This window comes from Nelumbo lutea, chromosome 8 (genome assembly GCF_056320005.1).
Source record: "Nelumbo lutea isolate HS-2025 chromosome 8, American lotus-T2T, whole genome shotgun sequence".
In the NCBI taxonomy this organism is placed as follows: Eukaryota; Viridiplantae; Streptophyta; class Magnoliopsida; order Proteales; family Nelumbonaceae; genus Nelumbo; species Nelumbo lutea.
Window position 1 is genome coordinate 972,376 of NC_142691.1, and position 18,038 is coordinate 990,413.

The following is an 18,038-nucleotide window of genomic DNA, read 5'->3' on the forward strand; positions in this document are numbered from 1 at the left end:
GCACCATTTTTTTGGACAGCTATGTATGCATGTAATAATATTTATAGTATAGAAATTGATTTTGTCTATCATTTTTTTCATAGGATTAGTTTGGAAGGAGTACAAATGCAAATATGTACAGTATAAATACATACAAAATAATACAAAAATATATAGTTTTGCGCTCTACATATTTGTATTTGTACTCTTTTTAAACTAAGTCTTAGGGGATATTCTATAAGATGAATTTTTTGTTTTCATTTGTTTTTGAAATTGCAACATTAGAAAAAAAAATGTTTTGAAAGGGCAAAAACAAGCTGGTTTTGTTTCAAAAAGCAATACATATTTTTAGAGCCATAAAAAATAATGGTCATTAGAACAAACATAAATTTTATGTGTTTCTGTTTTAAGAATCAATTTGTTTTCAAATTAGCTAGGTTTTGTTTTATTTTTATAACAAGCAACAAGAAAAACAATTCACATTTGAAGAAACCCTTTAATGTTTTTAAAACTATTAGGTGGTGTTTGGCATTGATGCCGTTTTTTGAGAAAATGATGTCACATTAGTGCCACATCAGAAAAACGGTGCTTCAGAAATGACCTCTTATTTGGCATTGTTTTTCCATAAAAAACATTGCTCCAGACCATGCATTAGCGGTGCAATGACATGGCATCATCTTGGGCGTTGGATAATGTAGACTAATGTTGAAAACAGTTATACAACACTAGTAACAAACAAAACCAATTTGTTTTTTAAGGATACATTCTATGTAGCAGCATCAATGCCAAACAAAAAAAAAGGAGTCATTTTCTAAGGAAAACGGTGCAATAGACCCTCATGCATATAGCATCTGATGAAGGGTGATTTGGCCCGACCTAGCGAGAAGGGGACACGTGGACACGACTTGATTAAGGGACGATAGCTCAGCTTGGCAAGCCTAGTTCGCAACATTTGGAGCTCGGGTATTCAGCCACCATAGCCTAAAACTCACATCGGCATCAAGGCACCTCGGCATCCAATTCAGTTTGGAACCAAAGAACCGAAGTAAAGCTCAGGGCTAACAACCCGAATTGCCACATAACCGACTCCAGAGGTTTCTCCAGCAGATCCCAAATCTCTCGAGATCACAATGAGGTAATAGATCCCGACTTTTCTGAGATCACGATGAGAATTCATCCCAATTCTACCAGAGTCGGAAGTGGAATGATAAGCCTTATTTACATATTGCTCCTTCAGAAGCAGAATGAACTCTATCTCCACACCCCGAAGATCTCAGAGCTCTTTCGTGAGTCCCACAACTACTCCAGTATATAAAGATAGGAATCTCAAGGCAAAGGTACGCGTGATTACTCTACTCTCTACCTCTCAAGCTCTCAAATTCTCAAGCATTCAGCTCGCATTACAGTACACTAACTTAAGCATTGGAGCGGCCTCGCTGGATTAGCCACCCCAGGTTTTCTGATCCACTATCTTGTAGACAAATCCAACTCGCTGCTCGATTGAAAGCCAAATCGCCCTCCAACTGGGAGTAATCAGATCGCACAACAACAAATCATTTTCTCATAAAACATCTCTCAAGCAACGACATCAATGCCAAACAACCTACTTAATTGTTTTATAAAACAAAGCCAACTTTTGTTTTTGCTTTTTAGAACAAAACACAATTCAAAAACATGGTTTTTGTTTTTTGGTTAATGTGACAATAATTTCAAAAGTAAATGATAATAAAAACATTCATGATTGTAAAAACATTTTGTTCAAACGTGTGAAGATTAAGAAGAGAGTCATCTTAGGCATCAAAGCCGAAACAAATTTACCATTTAGAAGAAATGTTGGTTATGTAGGCATTTGGTTTGATTGAAAGTAAGAGAAACAAAAAAAGAAACTTTTTTTTTTTTTCTCATTGAACATTATATAAAACCAGACATAATCTCGGGGGGGAAAGCAGGAAAAGGCCTTTTTCACATTGGATAACCGTCTCCACACTTGGAAATCTCAATTATTGTTGTTGGCATAGGTGTGCATACTATTGTATGACTTATCCTACTGATGAGACATGATGACGTGGTGTGGCTATCTACTTCACGTGCTTAGAATTAAAAGTCTTTATATAGCCACGTCACTCAATAGGTGTCTCCAGTCTTCAGCTATAATTGGGTTTTGCCACGTGTGTAAAGGCCGATTAACTCAGAATCTCAGATTGTTAAAAAGATTAAAAATTGAAAAAGGGTCATACAATGATACATACACGAGAGCCTTTAATAACTTATTGCCTTTTTTACAGTTTTTCTACAAACATTGAGTTTTTAACTGCCAAAAAATGATTAAAATCCTTAAAATAAGAAATGTCAAATGCAGTTAGAGGGCCATCTTCCCCTTAAATAAGAGCTCCTTAATTAATTTCGATGGTGGACGCTGAAGCCTAAACACTATATTTGGTTTGACAGAGGATAAAAGAAAAACAAAAATTTGAAGTTGTAATGGTGGGCGCACATCATGAACAAGAGAAAAAAAAAATACAAAAGTTCTAGAATTTTACAAAATTTATTAACAACCTTTTCTTATCTTTCGTTTTTTCTTTCTCATTCTCCATCAAACCAAACATAACTTTAAGTGATGGTGGGTGCAAAATGCAAATCGTCTCGTGGACCGTGGACGAGGGACATGCAAGTGGTGACAGGGCCTCATCATAGCGTGGCTCCATTGGTTATTAACAATAATAACAGTAATGCTACTTCGTTGTTTTTATTTGTTAGGGTGGAAATTAAAAGATATTTTAGGTTTTCTGTTATGATAATTTAAATTTAGAAATAATTAAATTTTCCAAGCGAAGTGTGAAGACTTGGGATATTTACAATTTTTCATAAAAAAACAGAAAGAAAAATGAGTAAACAAAGGTATATTCACACCAGGATATTTACATTTGATCATTATTGAGAAGTTCCGATGAAGTGCTTCACTCATGCTGGTCGAACCGCGGTGACTCGCTCAACTCTCTCGTTTCAAGTTGCATGCAATCTTCTGGAATCCTTCTCGTTTACTTGCTGATGGCTATATATGAGGATTTGATAGTTTGGATCAAGACCAACAGTACTGAGAAATTATTCTCTTACAACTGATCAGCTTAATTATGAATTAAATCATAGTGAGAAATATTGCTGCTCCATCTTTCTTGCAGTCAATTGCCAACGGTCCCGATTCTGATCACATGAAAGGATTTTCGGAAGGAATCCGGATCTCTATCCCTCACACCCACCTCACAGTATGTTCTGGTCGGAGCTCTATCTCTCATATTTGTATTTATTATTGATGAAGATGTAGTTGTGAGATCAGTATGAAAGCAAATCCTAATTCTTACGCAACATCAAACATTTACCTCCACGTGTCCATGCCTTCCTTTGGTGTTTCTTAAATGGGATGCTCCCAGTTCTGGAAAATCTTGCCACATTATCTAATGTGAGGATTCGTGGTGTTTTTAGGCTTTCAAATATAATGGAGATGTAGGAAAGTATAGACTTTACCCGTTGGGATGTTATATTAAGTGCCAACGCCCAGCTCAATGAACTCCAAGTCTTATTACAAACAATCCGAGGTATTCATCTGATTGCTAGAGTTGCATCTCCCTCTCTCTTTAGATGGATCCCACTACCAGAAAATAGGATGGAGATCAACGCTGATGAAGCTACTTTAAATTTAGCGCCAGGTACAGAAATTATGATATGAGATCACCACGGAGCTTTTTGGATGGGCCAGAGCTGTCCGTCTCTCTTTGCTCAATGCAAGAAGCTGAAACTCTGGCCGTCTTCTCAGCCTTACAGTTCACGTAGTCATTGGGCCTCAAATGATATTATCATTGAAAGTGATTGCCAATCTGCTATCAAACTTCTGTTGGTGGGTTCTACCCCCAAGCGCGCGTATCGCCTCTATCATTGGCAACGGTAGAAGTTTAGTATTTTCCTGTTCAATCTGTAATTTGATGGTGCGTGATTTAGTTATTCTTACCTGGAAGGCAATCCAAACTTTAATTGGGCGGCGAGTTGGACCAATCTGCAAAACAGTGAATTAGAGAACTTGGACCAATCTGCAAAATAGTGAATTAGAGAACTCTGGGTAGCTAATCCGGTAAGGTCGCTCCGATGCTTAAATCAATACTTATGTTGTGAATGCGAGCTGAATGCTTGAGAACTTGAGTGTTAGTGAGTAAAATAATCAGACGTACCTCTCTTTTTTCTCCTCTCTGGGTCTTTGGGGTTGGTGTCTTTATATATGCATTGTTCAGTGTGGGCCTCACGCATCGCATTCGAGATTTCCAGGAGATTGTGCCTAACCGGTCCAAAATCTTTGGAGGTAAACATCATGCTCGTTGACCACCCTCTGGAACATTCGATACGTGGGCTAACTTCCAATAATCGTGGGAGTGTCGGGATATGCATGCCGAATTTGTCGGCAAGCACGTCTCGCAAGTCACCACCTGGACCTCAGTCAGGCCGGCACACCCTTGAGGGAGGTCGCTCCTTGCGTCGAAGTCGCTTCGGCTAGTGACGAGGTGCTTCTAGCCGACCTGAATTGTCGTCGAGGTCGCCAGGTTGGCGGTGAAGGCAGGTCTTCAGGTCTGGGCGAAGAGAAACCACAATTTGGGACTCCAAGTCATTACTTAGGTGGTGTGTGTCAACTAGCTGTTCCAAGATGCCATGTGTCATGATGTCATTGGAGAGCCAATTCTGCCATCATCAATTGCCCCCCACTCCCGAGCTGAGAGTAGCTCGGCGAAGGGAGGAGATTGCTCCTTTTGGCCTAGGATGACTGATTCAATCAATTCGTAGTCGCAAGCGTTGGTCTGATTTACTTCTCAGATCGGAATAGTTCGAGTGTTTGCTGCCTTACGCAAGACCTCGCTGTCTTGATTCTCGAGGCATGAGAGCAAATTCATCCTCTCGAGGAAAGGTGAAGCAGGTACCTCGAGGACATCTACCTTATTAGGGATGTAACCATCAATGGGTTCTGCAATCCGACCATTACCTCGAGAGCGAAGCTTACCATGTTGTCTTCAAAGGGTGGTTTTAACTGCGTGACTGTTTTATTAGGTCACTCCACCTAGGTAGACTTCGACACAGTGTCACTCAAATTGGTTCTTAAAAGAGTAGCCAATGAGTTCAACGCAGAGCCTAAAACCGAGGTAGAGGTCTACTGTGAAGAGATCAACCAAGTTTGAGTTTGTCATGGTGCCCAACTGGTATGCCGAATAGGTGATGTATTTTGTCATTCACTCCATTGCATAAAAGTTTTCTAAGTGTGGATTACCCCGAGGTGCCAAATTGTATGCACACCAATGAGGCTAAACGCAAACTGCTTTTTTTTTATTTTGCCCATGCCAAAGAGGCGACTAGGTATATGCCCGAGCTGACGTGGATAAGTGTGGATTACTAACGAAGTATTGGGTTTACGAGCTAGGCTCTAATAGGAATAACCCGATCTCAATGTACGCCGAAGTGAACAGACATTGTAGGGCATGTGCTCGTCCTACCTGCGCATAAGCTACTTTTTTATTTGCCCATGCCGAAGAGGCGACTGGGTCTCATGTGGTACCAAGGTCTTTTACCAACTTGGCACCTTAGCCCTTGGGCTCTAGGAGCGGCTTGCAGTCCACTCTCCTTATCCTTATTTAGCTAACGTGCGACCTGACCTTTTTGCCTAAGCGGGTGGTCATTCTGTAGTAACTTCTCATATGGCTGCTTCTATGTCATCCCGTGGGATTATCTTCTTGGGTGAATGCTTGCGAGACCACAACGTACATGTCTTGCCCCCCTTGCGAGCGCATAATGTTGTTGCTAGTGTGAGTTGGTAGTCAAAGGCCACGACTACATTGCATCAGCCTCGTTAGTGACGCCGATCATCCACTCCTACAATAAGCCACTAGGAGCTCGACCTACGGGGGCAACACTATTGACTTTAGGTCACCAGCTCGCATGGGATCCTTGGAAGGCTCAACCTGCAAGGGCGTCCATGCAGTCTGTTGGTCGCCAATTCCCACGGAAGCCACGAAGAGGTCGTCTTGTAGAGGCGACCTCGCAAAACAGGGCTGATGAGGCCTCGTCCTGGCTGACTGTTGTTGAAGATGAGTTGATGATGTTTTGCTATTGTCTACATCAGGCTTCTCCCATGCACAGATATGGAAATTCATACTTCATCTCATAGAACTGCTACGCTTCAATCCCGGTGGAAACCACTGATGGCTCTACCGCGAGGAGAGGGGTGTTTACATACAACAGCGGTGTATTTATCTAGGGCACTGGGGATGCTGAGTTTGGCCTGAACTTGTCTGCTTGTAACAGGGGAGTTCTCCAAGTTCATCATAGGTGTTTTTGTCCCCCAGTAATCGGTATTCGTTCTGGGTGTTGATGATGCTCAAAAGTGCCATTGAGTTCATAAAAAATGAAAATTAGAAAGTGATAACTTTAGTTTCTAAAATGTGAGATCTTAGCTTTCTGGAATAAGAGGATTTAGCCTTTTAGAAGGTAGAACTTAGCTTATTGTAGCATTTCCCACAGACGGCACTAATTGATGGTGCGCGATATAGCTACTCCTAACTGGAAGGCAATTTGAACTACAATTGGGCGGCGAGCTGAACCGATATGCAAAACAATGAATCAGAGAACCCGAGGTAGCTAACCTGGTAAGGTCGCTCCGATGCTTAAGTCAGTACTTATGCTGTGAATGCGAGTTGAATGCTTGAGAGCTTGAGTACTAGTGAGTAGAATAATCATACATACCTCTCTTTTTTCTCCTCTCTGGGTCTTTGGGGTTGGTGCCTTTATATAGGCATTGTTCAGTGTGGGCCTCACGCACTACATCCGAGACTTTTGGGAGATCATGCCTAACTGGTCCGAAATCTTTTGAGTAAACATCATGCATGTTGACCACCCTCCGAAACATTTAGTATGTGGATTAGCTTCCAAGAATCTTGGAAGTATCGGAATATACATGCCGAATTTGTTTCAATATGCCATATGCCATGATATCTTTGGAGGGCCAAATCCGCCCACATCATAATTTATTCAACCTCAAATCTCCTTCCCACAAATTCTTCTCATATTTCTCTCCACGTAATACTACTGTCTCTTGTCATTAATGGGTAGGGATGTGTAAGATTTTTGTGGGTAGGAGATTTTGAGTGAATTTATATAATTGTGAAGTATGAATGCCGTTACATTTAAAGCATTTTTACTTTAATGGTGTCTGGTTTCATTAAGGCCTATATGAAAAAATAACATCTCTGTGCCACATAGACGTTATGAAGTTTCAAGTGTAGTTTAATCAAAATATTTATCAAATAAATGTTATTTTCAGATTGTGTGAATATTGAGAAAATTGTATTTTTTTATGTTTCCCATTTTGAGTGTTTATTCACTATTTAATTTATGTGGTGCTTAGTCCTTGTTTGTTTGAAACAGTACAACTTACCCTTATTCATATTCTTTTGATTTTTAGGATTTCCAGTAAATAATAAAATAATATTTCTATCTATAAAAAATAATTATTAAAATGAGTAAAATAGGCCCATCTTGTTTTGTAAAAGTTTTTTCCAATTGAAAAAGTCACTTACTCACCTAAGAGAGATATAACTTTTACCCAAAAAAGTAAATTGGTCAATGGGAAAACATTACCCATTGATCAAATTTTCCATGCATATTTACATGCAAAAGAAGAGACCTTAAAGGTATCTAATAGTGCTTAACTGTAAAAAATATTATTATTATTTTTTTTAGGTTCAAAGAAAATATCATACAAAACATTTATTTAATAATTGATAATGGAACTAAGCAACGCTTTGATCTGCTAAGTCACATTTCTTCCATGAACTTATTGCATCTGATATGTTGAATGAATAAATTCTTTGAATTCTTTAGACATAATCGCAAATTCATTATTCAGGAAACTTTACTCAGTGAGACATATAGTTCCGATTTCGATTCTAATTAGCAACTTTTAAGCAATCCTTGGGAGGCAAATGAGGAAACTCCCAAACTGGCCAATATGCTTGTAGCAGAACAGGTATTAGGATCCTCCGAATTTATTTTTCTGTTAACTTCTTTATAGAAAAGGAATTTTTCCTTTTTATGTGTCATCTTAATATTAACTAAAAAACACATATATATATATATATATATATATATATATTTTTAAGAAAGAGATTTATTGGAAGGGCAACCCGCTTGTTGGTAGAGTCAAAACATAAAATGTGAATCAAACGGCTTTCCAATCCAACGCTTGGCCCCCCTGGTGGGGCCCACAATGATTTACTTATAGGCCGAGAAAAAAAATAATAAATTGACTTGATTAATTGATCTTAGCCACACATTCAATGGCAGTGCTTTAAAGAAAATAAAAAATGGAAAATAATGAGTCACTGAAGAATAGATTATAGTGTCATGATTTGATTTTACCATAATCCACAATTATTATTTATTAGGTGGAAGTGTAAAACCTCTGTCAAATCTCAACGATGAGAGATACATGGTGTATGAATAATGAATCTACCATGAGCCCAATCAACTCATGACTCAAGAGACAGAGACCCTCAAAGCGGCATGACTCGTTTATTGTGAAAATAACTCGCTCGAGTGACCGACTCACAACTTTTCAATCTTCAAATATTATTGAACATTGAGAGAGAGAGAGATGGTAATTCCCGGTTGCGGTTTAATCCTTTAAAATATCAATTTGATTGGTCAAAACTCTTTGTATATCATATTTTTTAGGAATTTCTTTCCTTATTCCCTCCCTCAACTATCCTATTTTTCTCTTAATTTACTGTTTTCCGAATTTTTCTTTCTTTTTTAATTCAAAGAAATTTCTTTTTTTACCCCAAAATCCTTATCACCGTAGAAGAACAATAAAAGCTGGACTGCTGGAATCCAGCTCCAAATTCTTGAGAACTTTGATTTTTTTTTTAATATTCACGTTTTCTTTTCCTTTTTTCGATCTTGCTAATAAAAAGCCCTTGGGAAAAATCAGTTTTCCTACTTTTGTTTTTTTGTGTGGATTGAGTGGTCATCGTAGCTGTGGTTTTCCTTCGCTCTGAGAATCTGAGCTTATTATTCTCTCTCTCTCTCTGGTTCTCTGAAGAACAAGAAGAACCATCGATTTCCAGACTTTTTCGAGTCTTTTATTCCACTCTTTCCCTCGCTGCTTCAACCTCTCCTTCTATCTCAGGCAAAGAATGTTTTGATTTTTCCGATGTATTTAATTTTTCTAGATCTCTCCGTGTCTGTGTGCGTTAAATCAGATAACCTCTATCTAGAGTTCAACTAGTTTTGAATGTCTTTCTTTTCTGTTCCTTTCTAATTTTCAGCTTCCGTATTTCAGTAATCTTCTTTTTTCAATTTCACAAGCTTGGTTTTTAGAGATTAAAAGCTTCTTCATCGGTTCTACATCCATCTTCGCCGCGTTAACTCTTGGGTAGTTCGTTCTCTCCGTCGCCCGCGCATTTGCTTGTGAATGGAGGAAAATGGATTTCATACGGCGTGAGGTGGCCGGAAGAAAATGCTATATTTGAAACAACCTAGCGCTATGTTAGGGTTTCGGAGCTTGGAATTCCGGTGATCTTTTCTCTCGCATGTACGTTTGATTCTTCCCGAGCCTGAGGCTCGGGATCCGAACCATGGCGTCAGAAAGCGAGCCACAAGCTCGGATCAAAGAGGAGCCAGACCCGGGTAGTGGTTATCTGCAAAAATTTCGATTGTACGAGACTCAATCGGTAATTAATTTTTACGAATTCTAAAGTTCTATTTTATTTGTTTTCAATCATTCCTCCTGTTTGATGTTGCGGATATTTTCCGAGGATCTACAATTTTATTGTTATGATAGTGTTTGTTACTCCTCCTTAACAGAGATGTATAATGTATTTTCCTTTTCGTGGTTGATACCGAACTTGTTATCCTTTCCCCTTCCGTCTGACTAAGCAGATTGTGATATATTTTCTCGGTTCACTGTTCATTTATTTCTTTATTTTAAAAATAGGGCAATTGTCGAAATGAGATTTTTCTAATTAGGGAAAATTTTCTGGCACCGATACAACTCCTTTGTTTCTTTATCTTCTCATGCATTACTTGGTTTACCATGTCTATGTTTTGTATTTATTTCCATGACTTGTTTATGCATTTTTTCATCATTTGTCTTCCATGGTTTAATATCATTTTGGTTTGTAAATTCCCACAGAAAATTTACACATTTCAAATTGAAATTTTCCATGCCTCAGAAATTTTATTTGATAGGAAGAGACAAGAGTAGAACATTATGGAGAGTATTAAAGATCGACAGATTAGAGCCTTCTGAGCTAAATATTCGTGAAGACTCAACAATTTACACAGAGGGAGAATGCTATGATCTGTTGAAGCGAATTGATGAAGGAAACAGGTCCACTGGTGGACTTAAGTTTGCCACCAGTTGCTATGGAATTGTTGGTATGCAATATCCAGCAGTAAAGTCTTCTGTAATACCTTAATAGACTCTGCTTATGTACATTGCGTCACTTACTGCTGCTTCTTTGCCTAGGATTCATTAAATTTTTGGGACCTTACTACATGCTGCTTATCACAAAAAGAAGGCAGATTGGTTCTATCTGTGGCCATACAGTATATTCCATCGCCAAGAGCAAGATGATTCCACTTTCGAATTCTTCTATGCAGCCTAATATGGCTAATTCTAAGAATGAGAACAGGTCTTTTGTCCATTCTTCATGTAAATGTGTAATATCAGTGGTACTTCTGAAGAAGACTTTAGGAACTAGTACTAAGAGTAAATCATTGTCCCCATGTGTACAGATGTGTAGTGTCTTCTGATGTTATTCTTTTATTATTGGCTTCTATTTTACCATGTTGGGGGAAATAATCTGAAAGTCAGACTTTCATAGTATTTCAAGCTATATTGGTTTTGGGGGTAAATATTCAAATTTTGCACTTGCATGAATATAAATCAATTTTGTTGGACTATCCACCTTAAGACGATCCTATGTATTTCTTGTGGTTAGGGTTGTTTTAATGAAAGATGAGAATGTATTAAATAAACTATTGATACATCTCAGTATTGTGCTCCTTTTAGTTATTACAATTTTCTTAAAGGCCTAGTGCCATTTTGATTTCTGCAAATGTTCCAAGTTAAAATTCTTGCTGTTGTGAGATTAGTAGTACATTATGAGTGAAACAAGGTGTGTTATCAGGATTTTCAGAATGCAGGTTAATTCCCCAACCCCCATGATGGGTTTAGCTTTTAAAAGATAACTTTTGTGCGGTTTAATATTTCTGTTCTAGCTTTGGATGGTGAGTAATCATTTGCATTATGTTTTTTGTTTCTTATTGATGACATAGATACAAGAAGCTCCTATGCACAGTGGATCTTACAAAGGACTTCTTTTTCAGCTACTCATACCATGTTATGCGTAGTCTTCAAAAGAACTTGTGTGATCATGAGACAGGGCAGGTAGTCTATGAAAAAATGTTTGTCTGGAATGAGTTCTTGACTCGGGGAATTCGGAATTACCTCAAGAATACCCTTTGGACAGTTGCATTAGTCTATGGTTTTTTTAAACAGGTAAAGTATTTGGTATAGTGATTTGAGGATGAACTTATTAATACTTAAACTCATGATTTTCCTTCCAAGAATAAAAAAAATTAAGCTCATTAAACAGAGGTAGCTGGATTTAAAATGTTCTATTCAAGGTTCCACTTATCCAGGTAGAATATTTGGCAAAACTGTTCCTCTAGTCAACCTACTGTAATGAAACTTTTTAAGTTCTGTATCAGGGTGGATTCGAGCCAAGCTGGGCCAATTATCTATCTTTCAAGCTCTGCTTGGCAGAAAAATGTGAGGCTCGAGTTTGGGCTTGAGCTAGAAACATAGGCTCAAATTCAGCTCAACTAAAATGCTCATGTATTTGAGCTTGTCTTGTTTCAAGATCAACAGTGAGCCATTATTTATATAAAAAACAAAAAAGTTATACATGTTAAAATTTATACATATAAAATATTATATATGCAAAGAATTATTTATTATTATACATTTAAGAATTAAAAATATTAAATATAGTATACGCTCGATCAAGCTTTGAGCTTCACCAGTTGAGCTTCATAGGTCTCAAACTTGGCTCAAAGCACAGTTTAGACCGAGACAAATTGGGCCTTTCATGAGTTGATCTTGAATAGCTTGTGAAATGCTCTATTCATATACAGCCTTAGTGCTGTCATATTTTTTGGTTGTTTCTCATGCTGGAATTTCTTATAAAAAATCTTATTTGTGCATTTTGACCTTGTGATCCTTTGCCATCTAAGTCGCTTTCCTGTGCCTTTTGAATTTAACTCAACTCAGCATTAATCCCTATTCCTAAGTCCTAACTATTTGGAGTTTAATTGCTTCACTTTATAGTGCTTTATCAAGAAATTTTCCTGGTGTTTGAGTTCATTTATGTAATTTTTAATACAATAGAAGAACTTTTATTCTATTTGTTCTATGGAATCATTGGAATATGCCAACTTTCACATGCTGACTTTGCTTGAATGAGCATACACATAGTTATTTGTGTGTGTTTGATTGCTACAAGCATGTGCTATGATAGGTTAATGATGAATTTGTGCTTTGTGAAACCAGGATAAGTTTTCAATATCTGGGAGGGAGTTCAAGTTGACACTCATTGCTAGGCGTTCACGTCATTTTGCTGGCACCAGGTTCAGACAAACTGAAGCTTGTAAATTGTATTTTAGATTCTTGTGATTACTGACAAGCATGTTTTTCAACGATGGAGAATGTTCTTAACAGTGAAGTTTTCTTCAGGAAAAAATAAAAAAACCAAGGCAAACCAAGGCACTGTAATATTGACTTTTAATGGAATTGTGAGTGCATAGTAGTGTTTATAAAATGTTGAGGAGTCACATTTTCTGGGGCTCAGGCCAGATATAGGGTGCAAGGACTATTAGAATTGCCTAGACACATCACACATCCAGGCCATTATGCTTGACATATAGACCTGGACAAGTTCTAGGTCAGACCAAACTGGATAAGAAAATTTAGCTGCCATTATATGACAACTTGGAATCCATATAGAAATTAACAAGATGTACAGGCTGGGCTGGACCTAGCAGGTAAAGACACTCAACACATTTGTGGAGTTTTTTTTTGGGGGGGGGTAATAAAATAAAATTGGATCAGAATGAAAAAAAAGATTACAAGAAAGGTGATAAGAAGTCACCTGAAAGTAGAAAAGAAGCTCTACACTCGTTGAAGCCACTAAACTCATCACTTCTCACAACCAAACACCCAACACACACATGAAAAAATTAAACCAAAAGAGAAACTTATCCCTCCAAACAGGTCCAATTAACTAATAAATTATACATCCCACAAAACATCTCCCCCCCAAGGCACACTTAACCAACCACCTGGCCACCCCAACTTCAGACACACCCACCCCTAGACAGACTGACAATAGCAAACATCTAAGAACATTTAACACCACCTCTCTTTAATTCTTTCTCAGCTACTCAGCATCATCAAATGCACGAGAAAAAAAAACCTTGTTATTTTTTTTAAGAACTTTCTTGGCTTTTTTCACTTCTTTATTAGGCCCTCCCAAATAAACCTCCTATCAACCTGGCAAAAACGTTTAAGAGCTGAATAGCTTCATGTATCTTATCCCTTCTAAAGCATCTTACTGCATAAGGGATCTTCCTAGCATCCACATCCTTCAGATCTTTAGAATTATCAGTAATACTGTCCAACTCCAAAATCACATTTATTTGAAGGTAAATGCAAAAGAAATTTTTATTAGAGAAGAAGGAAAAACACTTACACCCAGGTGATAATATTATCACCCGAAAGAAACAAACTCAAAAGCACCCCACCCGAACCCCGCAAACTTTTCAATCACAAATTGCTTTCCCAACCCTTACAAACAATAAAACAAGGCATTATAAATACCAATACATTGACACCCAGTCAAAATCCTTATAAGAATCCCAAACCAGCAATGAAACTAACATCCTTCACCAATTTCTCCCCTTCCCATAAAAGATAACTCTAAAATCTCGCTAACTTGTACTTCAGCTTCCACAACAGAATTTAGACAGGAGGGTGAATGTGACATTCAGTTCTTTAATACAGAAGAAAAGCGGTGCAGTGAACATAGCAGAATTCAGGCCAGTTAGTTTGTTGAGCAGCCCCTACAAACTATTGGCAAAAGTACTGGCAGGTAGGCTGGGAAAAGTGATTCTGGAGGTGATAGGGGAGACTCAGGTGGCCTTTGTAGAAGGTAGATTCTGGATGGGGTCTTGGTGGCTAGTGGATGTATAGACTCAAGGTTAAGAAGTGGAAGACCAGGCTTGGTTTGTAAGCTAGACATAGAAAAGGCTTATGACCATGTTGAATGGGGATTCTTGGAGGAAATGCGAAGGTTGATGGGGTTTGGGGAGGGCTGGATGGGTTGGATATATGGGTGCATTTCTTGAACCTCCTTCTCATTGTTAATTAATGGTGTGTCATCGGAATTATTTCAAGCCTCTAGAGGGCTGAGGCAAGGGGATCCACTCTCCCCTTTCCTGTTTGTCATAGTCATGGAGGCACTTAACTTGATCATGAAGAAAGGAGTGCAAAGGGGATGGATAGAAGGATTCAATGTTGGAAATGAAGGTCTGAGTATCAATCATCTACAATAAGTTGATACCCTAATTTTCCTAGACGCTTCAGCAATTCAAGTCCTGAACCTAAGAGCTATCTTGATCATGAACTTAGAGAAGTGCTTTTTGATAGGAATTGGGGACTTCAGAGCTGAGGTGGTGAAACAGTATTCAGAGGTGCTGAGATGTAAGGTAGGGGAGCTTCCTTTCGTTTATCTTGGGTTACCGTTGGGAGCAAGGGCATTATCAGGTAGTATATGGAAACCTTTATTAGGTGGAGAGGAGGTTAAACAGATGGAAAGCCAAAGTACCTATCTTTGGGTGGGAGAATCACACTCATCAAGAGTTTTCTGTCAAGCCTACCAACATATTACCTTTCCCTCTGGAAAGTCCCCAAAGAAGTTGCTGCAAGGGTGGAAAAAATTCAGTGGGACTTTCTATGGGAAGGGGTGGGGGGGACTAAAAAAGTCCACCTGGTTAAGTGGGAGAAGGTGTGTAGATCAAAGGAGGGGGGAGGCTTAGGGCTAAGGAGGGTAAAGCTATTTAATAAAGCTCTGTTAGACAGTTAGAGAAATAGCTATGGAGGTTTGGGCAAGAGCTCCTATGGGGTGATGAGGTTCGGGTGGGAATCTAGGGTGGTAAGAAGTTCATATGGGGTGAGTGCATGGAAGGGAATCATGAGCTCCAATCATAATTTCAGAAGCTTAGCTAAGTTTAAAGTGGAGGAAGGCTTTAGGGTAAGGTTTTGGGAAGATGAGTGGTTGGAGGTGGGAAGATTATGTGAGGTATGTCCTAGACTTTATAAATTGACAGATCAGCGTGTACCTATTGAGCAGTGTTATGAGTGGAGGGGGAAGAAAGTGGTCTGGAGTCCAAAGTTTAGAAAGACCTTTATTGGACCAAGAAGTGGAAAAATGCATTCAGCTATTGGAGAAATTGGAAGAGGCTAACATTTCCAGAGATACATCAGATGGTTTATGGTGGAAAGATTGCAAAGAAGGATGATTTTCGGTTAAATCCTTTTACAAGGCTCTGCTGAGAGATGGTAGGGATTCAAATCGGATGGAGGGGTGTGTGGGTTAATCCTGCTCCCCCAAGGGTAGAGGCTTTTGTGTGGCTGGTGGCACATGATAGTATCTTAACTAGCGATCATCTGAAATCCAGAGGCTTGCAGCTTGCAAGTTGTTAGGAAACAGTTCTCCACTTATTCTTTTCATGCAATGTGGCAAACTTTATGTGGAAGTTTTTCTCTCATCTGTTCGGAGTGGCTGCTTTTCATTCAGCAATGTCTGCAGAAAATTTTGTGGAGCTGTATTCCATTTGCAGTGTGTTGGGCCATTTGGAAAGAAAGGAACAGAAGGGTATCTGAAGACACAAGTAAAAAAATATAGAATATCTGATAGCAGGAGTGGGCAATATGACTTCTGCCTGGGCTCCAAGTCTTCCAGAGTTTGACCAAGACACAAGGAAGATCTGTTAGAGAACCTCTGGAATACTTTGGATTTGAATCCATGTAATTTTGATTCATTTTCAGTGTAATTCTGTTAAGCAGATGGTTTGTCATCTAGACAACCAGTATTTTGAGATGTACTGCATCTTTTTCAATTTATTGAATTTGCTTTTTATTCTTCAAAAGAAATCCTTTTCCAAGTTTAAATTTCTTTCACCTTTCCTTACTCTATCAATATTCACCTCCTCAACATTCGCCACCCCTTCTGCATTCTCTTCAGCTAAATCGAACTTATCCTGCATCTACTTTTCCCATGGAAAAACTTCTTTTTGACTACTAGAAATAGGTTCCAAAGCCTCCATGTCCAAAGCTTCTTCCAAAGGATTCGATTCACAACTGGTCTTTGTTAAATGCTGTAATCTTGATTTGATTTTCATCCCCTTCATCTTATATATTCTCTTGAATCTACTACAAGGACCATCCCCAACAAGATCTTCCTTTCAAATGCTGGAAAACTTTGCTGACATGAACCAACTGACAATTGCAAGATCCTTTTGATTTTTTCAATCCCCTACAGTGAAACCATCAGTACTAGGATCTTCCAGTGAAATTACATACCTTTTCCTTTCTATGTCCACCCCAACTTTCTTACAAAAACTTGTGTAACAGAAGCTGAGCCAATCATTTCTGCCTCGTACATAATCCAATGATCCAAGGGCCTCAAACCTTCTACATTTTTCTTAGCCATTTCACTGTTTCCATTCTCAAATGCAGGCAAATCAGTTCTCAGAGCACTGAAACAAGAATCATTTTCTAGATCACCCACCATTGAATGTCTCAAACTCCAAAACCACTTTTTTCTTAAAAGTCTCGAATTCAACCCCCTCTCCACACTCTACCAGTCAGACCAATGATTCCAGTCGCACTCGTATTGCCAAAAGCTTAAGCAACACCTAAATTGAAACCCTTTTCTTCGGGAGCCAGATTATCCTACACTTCTGTGAACAACTTCCTTCCAAACTCTTCACCAAAAAAAATCCCAATATTTTACTTACCTCCGCCACTTTATTCACAATTTTCTTCAAACCAGCCTCTCTTCCAACTGAATGTGTTTCGTCAATAACAACCAAATCTGGTTGATCAACTTCCTCTTCCTTAATCTTCTTCATTATCTCCGTCTTCAATTAAAGGTTTTGTTCTAAAGTTCAACCTCTTTTTGTGCCCCTGATCCTCCTTACCACACTAACGGCCTTTCTCATCCACCCTATTAACCATGTTCAACTTCTCAATTTCTCTATCCTTCTTAGGTTCTCCCATCCTTGTTATTGCCTGCCTAATTTCCTTTTGATTTTTAGCAGAACCAATCTCATCCAGTCCTCCTGAACATCCCTCTTCACCCCTTCTCCCCCTTCTTTCCCTTAAAATTATTGAGATCTTGCTTTGCTTAGACCTTTCCATCCCCTAATGATCAACCCCTTTTACACCATCTTCTATCAACCGCTCCTTCATCGAACCACTTTGACAACCAGCCCCCTGAAATTTGCTCTTTCCAATATTTATCAGCTTATTGCCTCTTTCATGGTGAACAGCTCCCTGCAATCCTTCTTGGGCCTGGACATTTTGTCTAGGCACTGCATTCAACCCACCCTTCGCATCTACTGTTTTGTGAATAGAAATTGGACACCCGACCTACTGCTTTAGAATGAGCCATCCCGATACCATCTTCAGACCTTCATGACCCAATCTCTCCATCTCCACCTCTCCTAATGATGTTGCTCTTTCCACCTCTCCATCTCCACCCCCTCTTGGCATTTATTTTGGTTTTGCATTAATTCCAGAGACGACGTAGCAACTATCCTCACCATGTTCTGATCTAAGAACCACTGCAGCTGACCACTCTGAGAGAGCTTTGCTCTCCACAGCAGTACCTAGCTTTCCATTTCAT

General features: G+C 38.8%; 1 protein-coding gene across 2 annotated transcripts in view; it reads left to right on the plus strand.

Moving 5' to 3' along the window:
- The first annotated feature begins 8,536 nt into the window (after positions 1-8,536).
- Positions 8,537-18,038, plus strand: part of LOC148842078 (phosphoinositide phosphatase SAC2-like) — a 28,608-nt gene continuing 19,106 nt past the window's right edge. The window contains exons 1-5 of one of the 2 annotated variants that reach the window (XM_088959255.1): positions 8,659-9,737; positions 10,239-10,443; positions 10,535-10,700; positions 11,347-11,569; positions 12,623-12,699. In XM_088959255.1, coding sequence (XP_088815381.1) covers positions 9,642-9,737; positions 10,239-10,443; positions 10,535-10,700; positions 11,347-11,569; positions 12,623-12,699 — 767 coding nt within the window. In that variant the 5' untranslated portion in view covers positions 8,659-9,641. Of the gene's footprint in view, positions 9,738-10,238; positions 10,444-10,534; positions 10,701-11,346; positions 11,570-12,622; positions 12,700-18,038 lie in introns of both variants that reach the window. The other variant, XM_088959256.1, reaches the window with a different exon arrangement.